Source organism: Polypterus senegalus, chromosome 7, assembly GCF_016835505.1.
Source record: "Polypterus senegalus isolate Bchr_013 chromosome 7, ASM1683550v1, whole genome shotgun sequence".
NCBI classification, from domain to species: domain Eukaryota; kingdom Metazoa; phylum Chordata; class Cladistia; order Polypteriformes; family Polypteridae; genus Polypterus; species Polypterus senegalus.
Window position 1 is genome coordinate 33,776,372 of NC_053160.1, and position 18,440 is coordinate 33,794,811.

At 38.9% G+C, this 18,440-nt stretch overlaps 1 protein-coding gene across 1 annotated transcript; it reads right to left on the reverse strand.

Annotated features, from left to right (window-relative positions):
• Positions 1 to 338: 338 nt before the first annotated feature.
• tmem174 (transmembrane protein 174) lies at positions 339 to 9,562 on the reverse strand. The gene is made up of 2 exons (XM_039758017.1): positions 8,874 to 9,562; positions 339 to 1,940 (listed from the first exon to the last, which is right to left on the reverse strand). The coding sequence occupies exons 1-2, from the start codon at positions 9,515 to 9,517 to the stop codon at positions 1,817 to 1,819; spliced, it is 768 nt and encodes a 255-aa protein (XP_039613951.1). The 5' UTR covers positions 9,518 to 9,562; the 3' UTR covers positions 339 to 1,816.
• Positions 9,563 to 18,440: the final 8,878 nt, after the last annotated feature.

An 18,440-nucleotide genomic window follows, 5' to 3' on the forward strand; every position in this document is an offset into this window, starting at 1 on the left:
TAGACAGCGGAGGTCAATTTAGCCTGGACATCGGGATACACCCTGTTCTTCTACGAAGGACGCCCAGAGTTCCTTTATGACCACAGAGAGTCAGGACCTTGGTTTTATGTCTCATCCTAACAGCACCATGTCCCCATCACTGCAGTAAGTCATTGGGCTCCACATTCAGACCACAGGGTAAGCGGCCCCTGCTGGCCTCACCAACGCCTCTTCCAGCAGCAACCGAAGCTTTTCCTAGTTGGTTTCCAGTCGAAGTACTGGTTGGGTCCAAACCTGCTTAGCTTCAGGTGGATGCCCTCTTCTGAAGTGCATGTGGCATGTGGAATAATATGGGATATATAGATATTTCAGTCATGACTTTCATTGCTGAAGTAAGTACTTATGTTGATGCATATGTAATTTAATATTTGAAGGGAATGTGAGCTTAGTTCTTAAAGGTAAATAACTCTCATTGGAAAGTAACCTTGCTGACTTTGTATGGAATCCGTGACCAGTACTGCACAGGCTCATGGGCTTTCTACTGTCCAAATGTAAACTTATCCTTTTCCTTGATGATGCCACCAGCACACAGGAATAAAACAAATTATACTAAGCACTCATTTGTGTTTATTTTCATAAAAGGTCTACATTTTTCATATTGACCTTTTTTAGACATAAACAGTCTTGCAACTCTGGGAGACTTAACAGGTAGCAAATTGCTTCAAAATATTACAGTTAACAAGCCTATTATTCCCCAGCGTTATCCTGAAACAATAGACTCCAAACAGATGGAGGCCAGTTAAGCGTAATAGAGTATGCAGACCGCCTTATTTGTTTTATTGGTTTGCCTCATGACTCGAGCGGCAGCATCTCTCAAGAGAACAGTTGGACATTTGAAATAAACCAAAAGCATGCTGTTTATTTTCAGCCAAACCCAATCCTCTGCCTGCTCTCTTTTACCTGGTAACAACAGTATAAATATGCCTTGATGTGAAGTAGCATTTCAAAATGAATATTCATACATTTCAAACAATATAGCTGTGACTCTCCAGTTCCTTCACCATGTTAATTACTTCCACTGGGCCACCACTTTGGACTTGTTCTGATAGGCACAGGAGGCTCAGTGCACTTTGCTTTAACATTCATGTATGAAACGGCAGTTTCCACATCCTTGGTAGCTGACAAGTCTTCAATGGTCATAGATTTTCTGTAATATGTAAAATTTGACAGTCTAACGAGAATATAAAAAATCGAAGCATGTCAACAAATTCATAATTTGTGAATCATCAGCTATTACAAGACATTGTTAAATTTAGTGTAGCATTTCACTGAAAAGCTCAACAGTTGAAAAGTATGCTATAGCCAGCAAAAAATAATATTGTAACTTTATATAGCATTCTCAAAATTCAGGGTTAAAAGGAGTCTGGAGCCTATCCTGGCAGCACTGGGCTCAAGCCATAACCAAACATGGTGTGGAGAAAGACCATTGCAGGGTCCACTCACATACAAATAAGCATCAAGCTGGGTCAGCTTAGAATCCTCAGTCAAAGTAACCTGAAGGTCTTTGGAAAATGACCAGAAAACTGGAGTGCCCAGAGAAAGACTACAGCAAACTCCACACGCGCAGCAGCTGAGTGTGAGAATCGAATCCAGGAAGCTGGATCTGTGAAGAAGAAGCTCTAACCACTATACCACCATCCTGCCTCCAAAAATAATATGACACCTAACAAATCATTAAGGGCATGTTACTGTATATGTCCTTTAGTTACCAGAATTACATTTCTGGATACTAATAGTCACATAAATATTGTTATAAAGTTGGGAGAAAAAAGATCAATCATGTGGTGCTGTCAGTTGAAAGAGAAGCAGGGAATATGTCATCATAAGCAGGAGGAGGAGTGTTGTCAGCTGCTTCATCCGCAAGGACTCGTCCATCACATTCTTCTTCGGTTTCTTCATTCCTGAAGGAGATTTAATGACAATCACCAAATGAATGCTTTGGATATTTACAGACAAAGAAAATCACATGCCTGTTCTTAAGAACATGATGACATTTCGGTCAAGTCAGTATTAATCAATATTGCCCACATTTTGTTAATGAGTCGGTTGTAGTCTCTCCTTCCACCACAATACTGCAGCTGATCATATACAGCTTTAAAAATGGCCTTTTGGAAGTTACAAACAAGGAAAATGAAACATTTTCTCTAGAATTCAACTTATTGGAACAGGTGTAAAAACTTGAGAATTCTTGGTGTTTGTTAAAGGGCTGCCTAAATATTCCATTGAATTCATGTCAAAGTTGAAATAGAAAGAGCCCTCACCTACCTGGTAAACATTCTACTATGACCATCATTGTTAAATTTGACCCATATCAGAACAATGAAAATCTATTACATAGACCTAATGAGAAGAGAGACATTCTGTATGACAATAATCAGTTCTATGTTTCTCAAGGTTTTTCTCCATCGCCAGTTCAAAAGAGTGCCACATACAATATTGAAAAGCAAAAGTGCACGTCACATATTTCCTTTAGTTGGATTTATCACTCTAGATTGAAAGCAGTGGTTCGAAGTTGAATATAAAATTATGATGCAACCTAACATGTCAAATTTGCTTTGAAAATACTTCTGTCAGACTTGCTGCAAAACTATAATATGACAGAGCAAGGAAATATACATATACAGTGCATCCAGAAAGTATTCACACCGCATCACTTTTCCACATTTTGTTATGTTACAGCCTTATTCCAAAATGGATTAAATTCATTTTTTCCTCAGAATTCTACACACAACACCCCATAATGACAACATGAAAAAAGTTTACTTGAGGTTTTTCAAATTTATTAAAAATAAAAAAACGGAGAAATCACATGTACATAAGTATTCACAGCCTTTGCCATGAAGCTCAAAATTGAGCTCAGGTGCATCCTGTTTCCCTGATCATCCTTGAGATGTTTCTGCAGCTTAATTGGAGTCCACCTGTGGTAAATTCAGTTGATTGGACATGATTTGGAAAGGCACACACCTGTCTATAGAAGGTCCCACAGTTTACAGTTCATGTCAGAGCACAAACCAAGCATGAAATCAAAGGAATTGTCTGTAGACCTCAAGACAGGATTGTCTTGAGGCACAAATCTGGGGAAGGTCCCAATGAGCACAGTGGAAGAAGTTCGGAACCACCAGGATTCTTCCTAGAGCTGGCTGGCCATCTAAACTGAGCGATCGGGGGAGAAGGGCCTTAGTCAGGGAGGTGACCAAGAACCCGATGGTCACTCTGTCAGAGCTCCAGAGGTCCTCTGTGGAGAGAGGAGAACCTTCCAGAAGGACAACCATCTCTGCAGCAATCCTCCAATCAGGCATGTATGGTAGAGTGGCCAGACGGAAGCCACTCCTTAGTAAAAGGCACGTGGCAGCCCGCCTGGAGTTTGCCAAAAGGCACCTGAAGGACTCTCAGACCATGAGAAACAAAATTCTCTGGTCTGATGACACAAAGATTGAACTCTCTGGTGTGAATGCCAGCCGCCACGTTTGAAGGAAACCAGGCACCGCTCATCACCAGGCCAATACATTTCCTACAGTGAAGCATGGTGGTGGCAGCATCATGCTGTGGGGATGTTTTTCAACGGCAGGAACTGGGAGACTAGTCAGGATAAAGGGAAAGATGACTGCAGCAATGTACAGAGACATTCTGGATGAAAACCTGCTCCAGAGCACTCTTGACCTCAGACTGGGGCGACGGTTCATCTTTCAGCAGAACAACGACCCTAAGCACACAGCCGAGATATCAAAGGAGTGGCTTCAGGACAACTCTGTGAATGTCCATGAGTGGCCCAGCCAGAGCCCAGACTTGAATCCGATTGAACATCTCTGGAGAGATCTTAAAATGGCTGTGCACTGATGCTTCCCATCCAACCTGATGGAGCTTGAGAGGTGCTGCAAAGAGCAATGGGTGAAACTGGCCAAGGATAGGTGTGCCAAGCTTGTGGCACCATATTGAAAAAGACTTGAGGCTGTAATTGCTACCAAAGGTGCATCGACAAAGTATTGAGCAAAGCTGTGAATACTTATGTACTTGTGATTTCTCAGTTTTTTTATTTTTAATAAATTTGCAAAAACCTCAAGTAAACTTTTTTCACGTTGTCATTATGGGGTGTTGTGTGTAGAATTCAGAAGAAAAAAATGAATTTAATCCATTTTGGAATAAGGCTGTAACATAACAAAATGTGGAAAAAGTGATGCGCTGTGAATACTTTCCGGATGCACTGTATGTGATAAGGACAGCATGAAAATGTTTGTAGAAGTAAGCAGGTATTATTTTACTGTAAAGTTGACGGGGAAAGATTAATAAGAAGAAAAGTGTAGAGTGCAGTTGGTTTTGGCTTTTAATATCATGAGAAGTCAAGCAAATTTTTTTTTTTACTGGCTAACTAAAAGATTACAATATGCAAGCTTTCGTGGCAACTTAGGCCAGATGAAGAACACTGAAACTTATTTTTGATTATGACATTCTAAAATATCTTCTATAATGCAAAGATTTGGAACACATACAAATTTCAAGGCATCGCTGCTTTAAAAAAAATGTCACTCAGCTTGACAGATCGGAACAGGGGGTTTGACACGCAACTTACTCCTGTATCCCAAAAATGAGCCTATTAGGTTAATTGACAGCTCTAATCCTGCACAATATAACTAGGCATGTTCATCAATGGGCCCGCTGATGGGCTGGAATTCCTGTCATGGTTCTCTTCTGCTTACTACGCAAAACTGCAGACATTAGCTCTGACTGCCAAGGGCACTGTATGGTAAAAGATAAGTTAGGAAAATAGATAGATACATTAATTATTAACTTTATTTTACTTTCTCCATTATTCTTCATGTTCTTTTACAGATATAGATTGAAATCAATTGTTTCTTATATAATTATTGAAGTGCTAAAGTTCTATACCTTCACCTGGCAAATAGAAAGTATGAATTTTTATTATGATATGTACATTACTAGTCAATATTTTTACCACACCTAGGAATTTTCGTGTTATTTATAGAAAATAATCCATTTTTTATCTCAAGATGCCATTAAATTGATGTTAAAATACAGCCAAGACATTTCTAGTATTGCTAATGGGTATTGGTGCTTGAAATAACAGATTTTTATTTATTATTCAAGTATGATTGCAAAGCCCCTTTTTCAGCAGCCTTTCCTTCAGTGTCGTTACAATCAACATCTTTAGTTTATCTTCAATTAGTCATACAAAAATGCTAGTAGGTTATCAGAGAAACCTTTATAATTGTGTAAGTACTGCTGAAACCTGCTGTTCTAATCGGTTATTACAAGTAGTAATAGCCATTAGCAACACTAGAAATGACTTGGCTATATTTGTACATCAATCTAATGGTGTCTTGATTTATAAAATCTATCAAATGCTATACAAACATGAACATTTCTGAGTGTATCCAAACTTTGACTAGTAATATATGTGTGGGGATACTTATAAGTTCACCTTGTTTATGATCATGGAGTGGGGTCATTCAGAAAACAGTTAACACTGTACCTGTCCCACCTTGTAAGACGTCCACCAATGCTAAAGGGAACATTTTTAGGATCACTTGCATTATCTATGAAAGTATTTATTGTCATTATCACATCTGTCTGTCTGTCTCTTCCCATGAAACATCTTGGCTCCCAGTGGGTGAATTTCATTAAAGTTTGATACACTTATTCTTCAAGGACATTTGTCAGGAACTTCAGTTTTAAATGAGATATTTTGCATGCTGAGCAATTTTTTCATTTTTCAAAAACTCATATTTAAAGTGCATTGGTGAATTTTCAGAACCGTCTGTCTTGAGTCACACAACTATTTTATGCAACCTCAATTACTGCTTAATTTACTATATATTACTATACCATATAATTACTATACTATAATTTACTATATATATTGTCACGCACGTGCGAATGGGGGGCCGTGGACGGACCCAAATGATATCGCAAAATCATATGTCAGGAGGGAGTGGCGGGGTACTAACCTTTCTCTTTATTTTCCACAGAAAGAAAGACACACCGCCGCCATGAATCTGCCTGCACCACTACCCGCACTACGTTACTTCCGCCCTTCCTCAATATTCAACCTATGATGTCAGCAATCCCACCATTCAACTCGGCTACTACCCAGCATACCCCTCTTCTTCCAGTCCCTTCTCTATAAATGTTCCTTCTCCGCCATCTTTGGGAGGCCAAAACTGATGTACTGTTCTGATTGACCGTTGTGGATGTGTTTTTCCAACAATTTAATATTTCTACAGTATACAGGGCCGGAAACCCCAAACCTTTATGATTGTTTCTTGTCTTTTTTACAATATATATATATATATTGTGACGGGCAGCTGGGTCCCATGCCCGGCCGGGACACCCTTTCTACATATGTTCTGGGTGAGCAACCATGGGCTCCTCAGTACCTCCCTCAGGATGCTTGGTGGCAGCCTCCCTGGCTGACGAGGGTGCCTCAGTTTCCCACAGGGCTCCATGGGAGATGGAGTTCTCCACAGCCCTGTAGGGATCTGGGGTGGCCACCAGGGGGTGCTGCATGGATCCCTGAACCGGCCTGGACAACTCTACAGCCCCACCCGGAAGTGCAATCAGGAACAGGTGATCAAGCACCTGGAGCACTTCCAGGTGGACTATAAAAAGGGCCAGAAACCACCACTCAGGGCCAGAATTGGGAGGAAGAGGACGAGGTTGCCAAGGAGGAGTGGTGGTGATTTCAAAGTGCTTGTTGTGACTGTGTATTGCCTGTGGGGTTCACGGGGAAGACATGCCCCACAGGTGAAGAAAATAAAAGTCTCTGTGTTTTTTACACATGCCTCTGAGTGAGTCTGTGCCGGGTTGGGCGCTATATAGCGCTAATTTCATAATATATATATAGTGAGATTTTTGAGACACCAACAACCCCAAAATTGTCCTGTGTGCTGAAAGTCTGTTAACATAAGCAGGGACTGGTTATCCACTGCCGGTGAAACTGCAAGTTCGCAGGGTCATCGAATAACACGTGTGTTGTCTGGTGGTTGATGTGGGGGACATTTAAAACCGGCCCCTGACCCGGCTTTGGGCTCACTTTCTGTCTCCTCTTTTGTGCAGGAAGGCTATCCGTTCTTTTGATCTGAGAAACGAGCTAATGCAGGATGACACCATCGTCACTCCTTGTATGCTGCGTGTGTCTGAGTGACAGCTCCTGTTTAAATCAATTCTTTGAGAATGTTCCTGTCTGCGCAGCAATAATATGTGTGTGTGTGTATTTTCCTCTTTTATATGTCTGATAACCACTGCTAATGGCTAAATTATCCCCAATATAAGCTATTGAAAGCACAGGAGTGGCTGACAACTTGCCATCACATCAGTGACTTGTGAATGCACATGTGGACTTCAAAATAATTTTTAATTCTCCATCAGTACTTCTTTTTAAAAATTTGTGTTAAGCAATATGAGTTACAATTAGTCATAGACCACCTCAGGCTCAATTAACAACAGGACATTTTGTTTTTTTACATCACTTGAGTTTGAATTTGGTGTCAATAAAAGCTATTTCAGCCACAATAAGCCTATTTGGGCCTGTATTCCATTATGATTTTTAATAAGAAGTCAAGCAAAATTACACCTTTTATTGGCTAATTAAAGCAATTACAATATGCAAGCTTTCGAGGCAACTCAGGCCCCTTCTTCAGGCAAGATGTAATACAGAAACTGAAATTCCCTGTGTTTATATAGACACTAGGACAAATGTGGCATTGGAAAACCTTTAAGTAAGACAACTTAGATGTCAAAAATTAATAGACCTCTTCAGGCTAAGATTAGTTTAGGAAGAGAGCAGAAAAATGTATAGTCAAGATCTTTTGATAATTGTCCAACCAAGTCTTTTGAAGATTTTGATGAGTTTTCCATACAATGTGGATCTGTAGTCAGGTTGTCTGGGTCAGTCCGAGAGATGCATTGATTTTGCTTGACTTCTAACACAGTACAACACCCTAGTACATTATGATATTTATAAATGGTATTTAAAAAGTATTTCATGAACCCCACTAATACATGTATTTTTCAATATGACTTATTTTTACAAAAATAAGAGGGTGCAGACCTTTAAATATCTGGGAGTGCAGCTGGATGACAAATTGGTCTGGACTGCCAATACTGATGCTCCATGTAAGAAAGGTCAGAGCAGAATATACTTATTGAGAAGGTTGGCATCCTTCAACATCTGCAGTAAGATGCTGCAGATGTTCTACCAGACAGTTGTGGCGAGTGCCCTCTTCTACGCGGTGGTGTGCTGGGGAGGCAGCATAAAGATGAAAGACGCCTCACGCCTGGACAAACTTGTTAAGAAGGCAGGCTCCATTGTAGGAGTAAAGTTGGACAGTTTAACATCTGTGGCAGAGCGACGGGCACTAAGCAAACTCCTGTCAATCATGAAGAATCCACTGCATCCACTGAACAGTGTCATCTCCAGGCAGAGGAGTAGCTTCAGTGACAGACTAAAGAGATCGTTCCTCCCCCACACTATGCGACTCTTCAATTCCACCCGGGGGAGTAAATGCGAACATTAATTTTATTTTAATTTTTTAAATTTTTTTTTCATTTTTATTACTATTTAATTTAATATTGTTTCTTTGTATCAGTATACTGCTGCTGAATTTCCCCTTGGGATTAATAAAGTATCTATCTATCTATCTATCTATCTAAAAAGCAAAAATATGACGTGCATGGTTTTGATGAAGTTAATAAGCAATAATTAAAAATGATCCAACTTTTCAAACCCTTAACAAAGTCCCTCAATGCATGTGAATGTTACATCAACTCCTACCTTGATTTAAAGAACACGACTAATTTCAAGAATAAAAAGTACTTACCTGGTATCGTCAGTGGTGGAGGCCTGATACGACAAGCAGTTTTCATCGCCCAGAAAGGCAGGGTTATCCAGCGCATATACTGCACAGTATTGTGGGGGGCACACAATAGTCCCTACTGATCCATGTCGTTGATTAACATTTTGTGATGGGAGGCACGCTGGGCTCAGAGTAATGCCCTCTTGTGCTAGACTGGCAGCTGTAGTGGGTATGTATTGGACCACAGTAGCCCCATGGAATGTGATTGGTTGATTAATGCCTGTAAAGACAAAGGACTGTCCATAAGGTGTCTGATCGGCCTCAGAGAGTCTGTCCTCACTCTCCTTGCAAAACTTGCAGGTCAACATCCGAAATCTACACACAGCAATGAATACAAAGGTTACTCCCACTGAGAGCAGGATGGGACCCAGCAGTTGTGTCCACTCAAAATGTGAAACAGCATCATATCTGATCCATCCCATAATAGTGAAAGTTATTCCAACTAAACTCAGAAAGACACCAGAGAATATTAAAGTGGCTCCTGCCTTGTCTCTGTCTGTTACTTCGGTATCATATCTATTAGGTGGGTAAGGACTCATGGAAAAAATGTTCATGGAGAAATCTCCACTGCTGCGATTGCTTCTGATGCCAGTATTGTCAGTAGCCATGATGGAGTAGTAAAGCTGTAATTTCTTTGAATAATCCTGGCCCAACTTTTGTTTTTCAGTAAAAGGCACATAAAACTCCGGCTGTGGCTTATATATAGAGAATCAAAGTACAGTTTGCCAAAAAGATTCATTTAAGCCTAATTAGTTTAACGATTAATCTACAGGGGAAAAAGATGGAACAACTTGTATGGGTGTCTGTTGCTATTCATGAAAGGTCACATTTTGTAAGTCATTCATGTATAAAATCTCTAAAATGACAAAGTTCACATTCCTCACAAAACACAACGTAGAGGCAGCTGTTACTGAATTACTCATCGGTTTAGAGAGCAGTGGAGCAGCGCCTCTAACGCAAACATACAACGTCAAAGCTTTTGACTTCATAATACCACTTCTGTTTATATTATAATAAGCTGTTGTGGTAATATTTACAAGTAAAGCAAGAAAGCACACCGAAAAATAAAACAACTACAGGGTTCATAACTTGTAACCACTTACTCAATACTCTGAGGATAGAAACTCAATACATTTTTACAGAACCTATAACAGATCAGGATAATTTGAGGAATAACAAACAATTCATTCTCAAAAGTGACAATTGTGTAAATAGTCCAAATGAAGTTCATGTTAGAAGCAAGTGCCCATCCCAGTAGCACTGGGGGGCAAGGCAGGATCAGATCCTGGACAGGGCACCTGTCTATCGCAGGGCACATTGAGTCACGTCTTTAAGATGTGGTGTTGTCTGTTTCATAGCATTCAGACATGCACACCTAAGTGTTAAAGTCCCCTCTGCCTCCTCGTGGCATAGGGCTCTCAGCCTTTTGTCTTGGCGTACCATCCCCAAGAATTTAAATGTTCTAAACTACCACCGTTTTTTTGTTTTATTTTGGTCTTAAAATATTAAGTGCTGAACTGTTATCAGGAAAACTAAACTGTTCAAAAATCTTGTATTTAGAGCAGATGGTATGGATAATGAGGTACTATGGATCCTACTTTTGTGCATGTATGTTTGAGTTGTCATTTTTCTTATGTCCAGTTTTCGCCCTCTGCTCGATCCACTTGCCAACCCCCCCATCCCGCACTAAGCACCAGCCACTTCACATCTCTGCCTCTTGCGTTGTGAAGAGGGGGGGCTGAACGCACCCTAAGGAGACGCGGTCGCTCCACCAAAACCCCTTCTTAAACGGTGATACAATGGGAATCAAATATAGTTTTTTTTTACCTCCTCTTTGCTCGATAAGCTGCTGTCTTGCTGCTGCTGCCGTGCCACGTGATGTGCATCTCGTGTGGTACTTCAAACATTTAAAAGCCTGTACAGCAGCTGTACTTTTGTCTCACTACCTTGTCTCTCTTCTCCCCCAGACATCCTCTGCTCCTGTTCGGGGTCCCACTCCTGAGGCACGTCGCTATGAAGAGGAAGATTTTCTATTCTTTTAATTAAGAGACGGAACTGTCCACTCTGACTACACACAAGCTCAATTCACTCCTGAAAGAGGCTTATGTTTGTTTGAAGCGTCTGAATAACATTTCTGTCTCTAAAATCTCCTGTGTATCTGTGCAACTCTGTGACCCAAGCGTGACAGCATATGTGGATTTCACTTTCACCAAACAAATCTTTTAATTCTCGTGGATAAGCATCTTCATTGGGAAGAAACACTAGTTTTCCCTGATGACAACACAAATTAGACGATCTACAAGTCTTCGAGTTTAAATCCGAACAATATATTTGATCTCTTTTTGCTGTTCCGTTATTTCATCGAGTAATAATTTCCATTTGCTTGCGCTAATGCGATCTTTACTATCATTTTTTGGAGACGTTCGAATTTTCGTACTTCCATTATCTCTAATCTGCTCTGCTTGTGTATCGCACCAACATTTTTGAATTCTTTATGACATTCTACTTTGTCATCTACTCTTTGTCTTTTATTTCCAGCCGCAGTGTGGTTAAATCGCTTGGCACAAAGTCTCATCTCGCGGGACGTGAAAGTGTCTCTCTAAGAAAGTCACATCTCGTCTCTGTGAAAAAGTCTCGTCTCATCCTAAGATGTTTTGATATAATAGAGAGATTTTCTAATGTATGAACTATACTGTGTTTTGTTATTGAATAAAAGTTAGAAAGCCTGAAATTTTCATACTTTTAATATTGATAGATAGATACTATAGCCAACCCCTCAAGGAAATTGAGGTGTCCGTTAGCACAAACACATCAATAAAAATAATTAAAAACTATTATAAAAGCAAGAAGAATAAACCTAATTAAACAAATAGTAAAAAGTACAAATGGGACAATTGTTACAGTGTTGGAAGTTAGAGTGGTGATCAAGTCATGCGTGACTTGTATTGACAAAAACATTATAAAATCTCACAGCCTTGGAAACAAACGACCTTCTAAAGCATTCTGTTCTACACAGATTATTATACACTTTGGTGCTTTCATTTTATGCGTGGCACAGTGGGGGATTCTTTTCCACAGGGTAATAACAAATAGCATTTGTGGGATTTCAGTACAAGTTTAATAAAGAATGATATGATCATCATGGACTTATTTATCCTGCCATGTGCTTGTACTAAATTTATTTGTGTGCAGTTTCTGTCTTTTAACTGAGAAACAGATAATTGTTTAAATCCAATGCTAGAAATTCAAACGTTATTACAGTGCTATGAAACGGTATTTGCCCCCTTGCTGATATCCTCCATTTTTGAATATTTTACACTATAAATGCCTTTAGATGTTTAGACAAAATGCAATATTAGAGAAAGGGAACACACTTTCTTCACTCAAGAAAAAAAAGTTAACCAACAACATCATCACCTGTGTGAAAAAGTAATCGCCCCCATTGATTAAATGCTTGCTTACAGCACCAGTACTAGCAATAATCACAACTAAACACTTTCTATAATTTTATATCACTCATTCACATCACTGTTGAGGAATTTTAGACCGCTCTTCTTTGCAGAACTGGCTATATATTTAAAGAATATGGCTTTTCACTGTGGTGCAGAAGAGTCTCAGAGCCTTAGAAATGTTTTTTATTCTTTCCTGATGAGTATATTTCAACAGGTTTTTTTCTCATCTCTTCTGTAATTTACTTTGATTAAGGCACGGTGTTCTTCTAGAAAATTTTTAGTGATGACTTCATTGCCATGGTAAGTGTCAATATACAGTCGTGGCCAAAAGTTTTTAGAATGACACAAGTATTGGTTTTCACAAAGTTTGCTGCTTCATGTGTTTTTAGATCTTTTTGTCAGATATTTCTATGGTGTAGTGAAGTATAATTACAAAGCATTTCATAAGTTTCAAAGGCTTTTATTGACAATTACATTAAGTTTATGGAAAGAGTCGATATTTGCAGAGTTGGCCCTTCTTTCTTTGTCAAGACCACTGCAATTCACCCTGGCATGCTGCCAATCAACTTCTGGACCAAAACGTAACTGATGACAGCCCATCCTTGCATAATCAATGCTTGGAGTTTGTCAGAAATTGTTAGTTTTTGTTTGTCCACCCACCACTCTTGAGGATTGACCACAAGTTCACAATGGGGTTAAGGACTAGGGAGTTTCCTGGCCATGGACCTAAAATTTCAAAGTTTTGTTCCCCAATCCACTTAACTATCACTTTTGCCTTATGGCATGGCGCTCCATCATGTTGGAAAAAGCATTGTTTGTCACCAAACTGTTCTTAGATAGTTGGGAGAAGTTGCTCTCAGAGGATGTTTTGTTACCATTCTTTATTCATGGCCCACTCCCTTGGCTGAGAAGCATCCCACACATGAATGGTCTCAGGATGTTTTACTGTTGGTATGACACAGGACTGATGGTAGCACTCACCTTTTCTTCTCCAGACAATCTTTTTTCCGGATGCCACAAACAATCTGAAAGGGAATTCATCAGTGAAAATGACTTTACCCTAGCAGTCCTCAGCAGTCCAGTTCCTATACCTCTTGCAGAATATCAGTCTGATCCCTGATGTTTTTTCTTGGAGAGAAGTGGCTTCTTTGCTGCCCTTCTTGACACCAGGCCACAAGCGGTGGACAATTAAGAATTTGGCTTATATACTTACCGTGGTTCTAATATTACATTTTGTGTAAAGATCTGAAGCAATTCATTGTGACAAATATACAAAGCTAAAGGATTTCAGGAATGAGGCAAATGCTTTTTTCATAGAACTGTATGACATTCCATATGAATTATAGAATATCAAAACAAATTAGAATATTTTAATTTACACAAACTCCTAAAATCTTGTGGAAAAACACAAAACAAGCAAAAGAAGGCATCCAAAGGGCACCACGATTAATGTCCAAGATGAAGAAACCAAAATTAGAAGTTTTAGAAAAGAATGTCTTGGTTGATGTTCAGAAGGATCTTGTTCCCTGTAAATGACTCCACATACAGGTAATGGTGTTAATTCAGGTTCCAAATGAACAATGGTTTCCTGTTGCAAGGTGGAGGAATCGAAAGGGGGCAGAGTTGGTGCTGTCCTAACAGGAAGTGATGTCAACAGGCTTCTGGAAAGTTTACGTTCACTCTAAAGGAAATGTAAACTGTGTTATTGACAGTATCATAAATATTCCCCTTGTTTTTCAATGAACCCAAAGCAGTGAAGCACTTTTCAAATCAGATTTGTCAATAAATCACTTTTTCAGTTATCTCAGTAGATATTGTGATATCTGCTTTTGTGAGACTGCATGTGAGTATGGGGGAGACATTAGCTGCTTAATAACATTACTGAAAAGGAGTATTTCATCCAAAAATCAAACTAACTAAAATTTAAAATATCATACACTGGATACTTAAATTTTTTAATATTTCTCTCATATTTAGATTTGACCCAATTTAAGACTAACTGTAAAATGAAACTTTTTAATTTATGATTATTATTTCAGAATACCAATTTAAAAAATTGCAGGCTCGGCGCTGGGCTCGTCTTTTCCCATTGAATGTTGGTAACTTGCTTCAAAGAAGTCACAACACGTGAATTGTGGCAGCTCAAGTACGCAGCATATCAATCAAAAGTTTTTGTAATGTTAATCGAAATTTTCCTGATGAATTAATTTAACTTGTCGCTGATTCGTTAAATGCGTAAGTTAAGTTTTCTTCTACATACAAAGAAATTTTCTTTTTTTTTTTTTGACATTAAGGAAATTTGGGAAATTTTTAATTTTAAATACACTGGTTTAGAAAATGAGTGAAGGTATTATAGGTATTATAGGATGAGAGGGCGGCTGAAATTAAATGGCACAATGGCGGCTTCGCCTCTAGAAACGGGCCTGTGTATATGCAAGTATATATAAGCATGGGTAAAGCTTTATCCAAGCCTAAAAAGGCCTCAAGGTCAAGTTCAAGGTACAGCCTATCAGAGACTGCCAAAGCCTCCAGCTGAGAGCAAAAATGGGAGTGAAAGTGCAAATGTGTTGGACCAGAAGAAGTCGTCGATTCCAGAAGGATCAGTGAAAGTGAAAATGGCTTTAATTTCTGCAATGTCAACTACCCGCTACGAGTGAGTGACACTGACTCTGACTGGACTTGCTACTCCATCCTCGGAGCACAGAGAAGACTGAGATAAACAGTCCGAGCTGTAGGTAATGATCGCCATAATGACCACTGCAATAACTACCACACTCCTTTTGGCATAAACGACATAAAGAGTAATATAAAGAATATTACAAAGCATATAAAGAAAGATATACAGGACATAGACATGACAAATGAGAAGCAACTTCAGGATATTAAAGAGTTAGAGATATGTTTAAGTAATCGCTTAAGGGAACCTTTAAACGTATGCTACAAAAAATTCAGGAAAAAATACAGGAAAATGTGAGTAAGTTTGAACATAAATTTAGAGTACTTGGTGTTCAGCTTGAAGACATTAAGCAAATGTTCATGACTCGTATTGAAATAGTTGAAGAACTGGCTTCTGCTACTGACGAAAAAGCAATGACTACAATGCACAGCGCTTGGAGACTGACTAGCTGCGCTGGAGGATGGCTATAGAAGAAATAATATCAGAATTGGAGGTCTCCATGAAAACTTTGAAAGCCTAAATCCAGCGAAAGTCTTTTCTGAACTATTCTCTCAAATAATTTGAGAGGACTTCAAATCAGACATCAGGATATTAGCAGCTAACCGCATACGTGAGTCGAATGGCTCAGATCCTAGAAGCCTCATTGAACGAATTACAATCTAAACTAAATCTGATGTTGCTTCTCAGACTGAAACAAGAGATTAAATTTGAAAATAACCACATTCACATTTTCTCTGATTTTTCACCTTCAACAGATGCTAAACATGCTGTATTTTACAGCATTAAACAGTGCTTATGATAAAGCATATTGTATCCTGCTAAATTGAGATTAGATATTCAAGGTAAGTTCTACATTTTTAATTCTCAGGATGAAAGAGCTAAAAAAAATTGATCCAGACACTTTTTGAAATATGATTGTGAGTTGCATCCTGCCCTGGCAAGACAAAGAAGATTTCACCTGCAGTTAGACTTTTGCCATTATTATACATTCTATTTCCTTGCCTGCTGCTTCAATGTTTTAATTACAATTAGAATTATATGTGTATGTGTGTGTCTATATATATATATATATATATTTATTTACGTTTGTGTATATGTTTATATGTTTAATTTTTTTTCTCCCAAACGGGACTATTTAACATCATACCCTGGGTTTATTCTTTTGGGCCTGTTCAAGATTATATTCTAGGTTTGTATTATTTGGATTGTATTGCCATTAGATATCTCTGCTTTATTTCTTCTACACTGCTGCTTCTGGGCTTGTTTTTTTCTGGATGTGCTCTGTCTCTAGGCATGTCATAGAACTGGGACTTCATGAAGTGTGGCCCTAGCCTCACTTGGGGAGGCAGGTGGTCTGGGGGAGGAGAGAAAGAGAACAAGCTATTTCTGATCTGTCCTTTTTATCCCCACAATTGTAAGTGCCAACACAACAATAGGCTTCATAGCCATAACTCCCGGCACTATTGGAAATTAAGGTTAAAGCAACAATGTACTACCTTAATTTTAGACTATAAAATGACAGCAAAAGTTCAGAAGCAATCTCTCCATGACCAAACAGTGAACTTTGTGAGACAGAATGTCAAAGGTCTCAATCACAAATTAAAGAAGAAGAAAGCATTCTCTCACTTAACAGGTCTAAACACCAAGATAGTATTTTTACAGGAGACTCACTTAACACTAGAATCCCTGAAGCCTATGAAAAATCCCGGCCCATCTTAAATCCCTTCGCACCACTCCATTAGCGTCTTTTGTTTTGTAAATGTGTTGATCAGCACTAGCAGCAGCATCCCCTGCCTTGATGGAGCTCAGCTTGGGGAAAAAGCTCTCCCAGCTCAAGCCAAGGTTCCCTATCTGTGTGTGAGCTTCCTGGTGTTGAATAGGGTAAAAAATATATCATATCATATTTAATTTGGAATCCATGCCTTTAATGTGTGTTCTGTGTCTACAGCATTCTGGGTAAGTGTAAGATGAAATGCAAGGCAGAAATTGTTGAACACATAACTAAAAAAGAAACATTTTTTCATATTTTAGTAATAGTTGACAAAATGTAGACATGACGTGTATAATGCCTGAAGTCCAAATATCAAATAAACACTTTCACAAAAGGTGCACATATAACAAAACAAGTGCGCTTTTAGTCAAGATAATAACCGAAGAAAAAGAAATCCGGTTAAGGTACAAAGCTGACACGATTTCTTGGATGGTACAGTGGTAAGAACTGCTGACTCATAATCAAGAGTTTGCATGTTCCATCTTGGCCGCTTCCCACAATTATTGTTTTGAGTAGTGAGCTGCTCTTATTGTTACTATTATACAATAAAACCATACATGTGTTTTGAGTCTGTAACTCCCGGTGTAAATTTATGGTACTTGTAAACGTTAGTGTTTTTTACTTTTTATTCAATTTTATTCTCTCAGTCACTTTCATGCTCCCTCCAATCTGACACTGCTGTTTTCAAATAAAGACGTGCTATAACAGAGGTGAACTCAGATGTGGATGATGGCTCTACATAGGTGAAAGAGAACAGAAGCCCTCCCGACAAGAATCGTCCACTCACACATAAGAGCAACGCAGCTGCAGCAGTCTGCCCTACACTTGTCCATATTCGAAACAACAGGGCTAACAGGGTTCGCCAAGGTATCGAGTAAAGTTGTGTTTGTGATTATGTTTTGTGATGGTCTTTATATAAATAAAAACATTTATATGTAACTTATATAAAAGCCACATCAAATGTTATTTACTTTTTCACCTTGATTTATTTACTTATCTTCTTACAGCGTAAAGTCACAAGTAGACTGCAGAGCTTCCCGTATTTGATCGACATGGGCATGCTGACAAAGTATATGTGTGATGCCACGGGAAGTGCGGCGGCAGCTTCCACCTGCAGCTATAGACTCTTCAGCACCTGACCGGCTCTCCACACTAGTATTTAGAATTGACAGCGTATGAGCCCAAAAAAAGAAGTCTGACTGCATTCTCATATCATTGCTTGCGTACTGAAATGTCAGCAAGGCACTGCCAGAACCAATGTATGAAGCACTTCAAGTTAGAGAACATTATACAGTATCTGTGGCACCTCTACATGATTAACCACCTTTTTTCACCCTCTCAAACGTACAGTTTTTAATGTTTGGAAAATGTATGGGATTGAATCATTTAGAGATTTGTATATAAATAACGTCTTTGTATCCTACAAACAATTACCCTCCAAATTTAGTTTGCCATCAACACAATTTTTCCACTATCTCCAAATTAGAAACTTTGCTAAATGAAATCTGCCAAATTTTCCTCACCCTCCACCTATGTCTATTACAGAAGAAATATTGATCAGTCTTGAAGATAATATATAAAACCATTTTAACGTCCCTTTCTTTTAAAGATCCCAGAGTACAGTAGGAAAA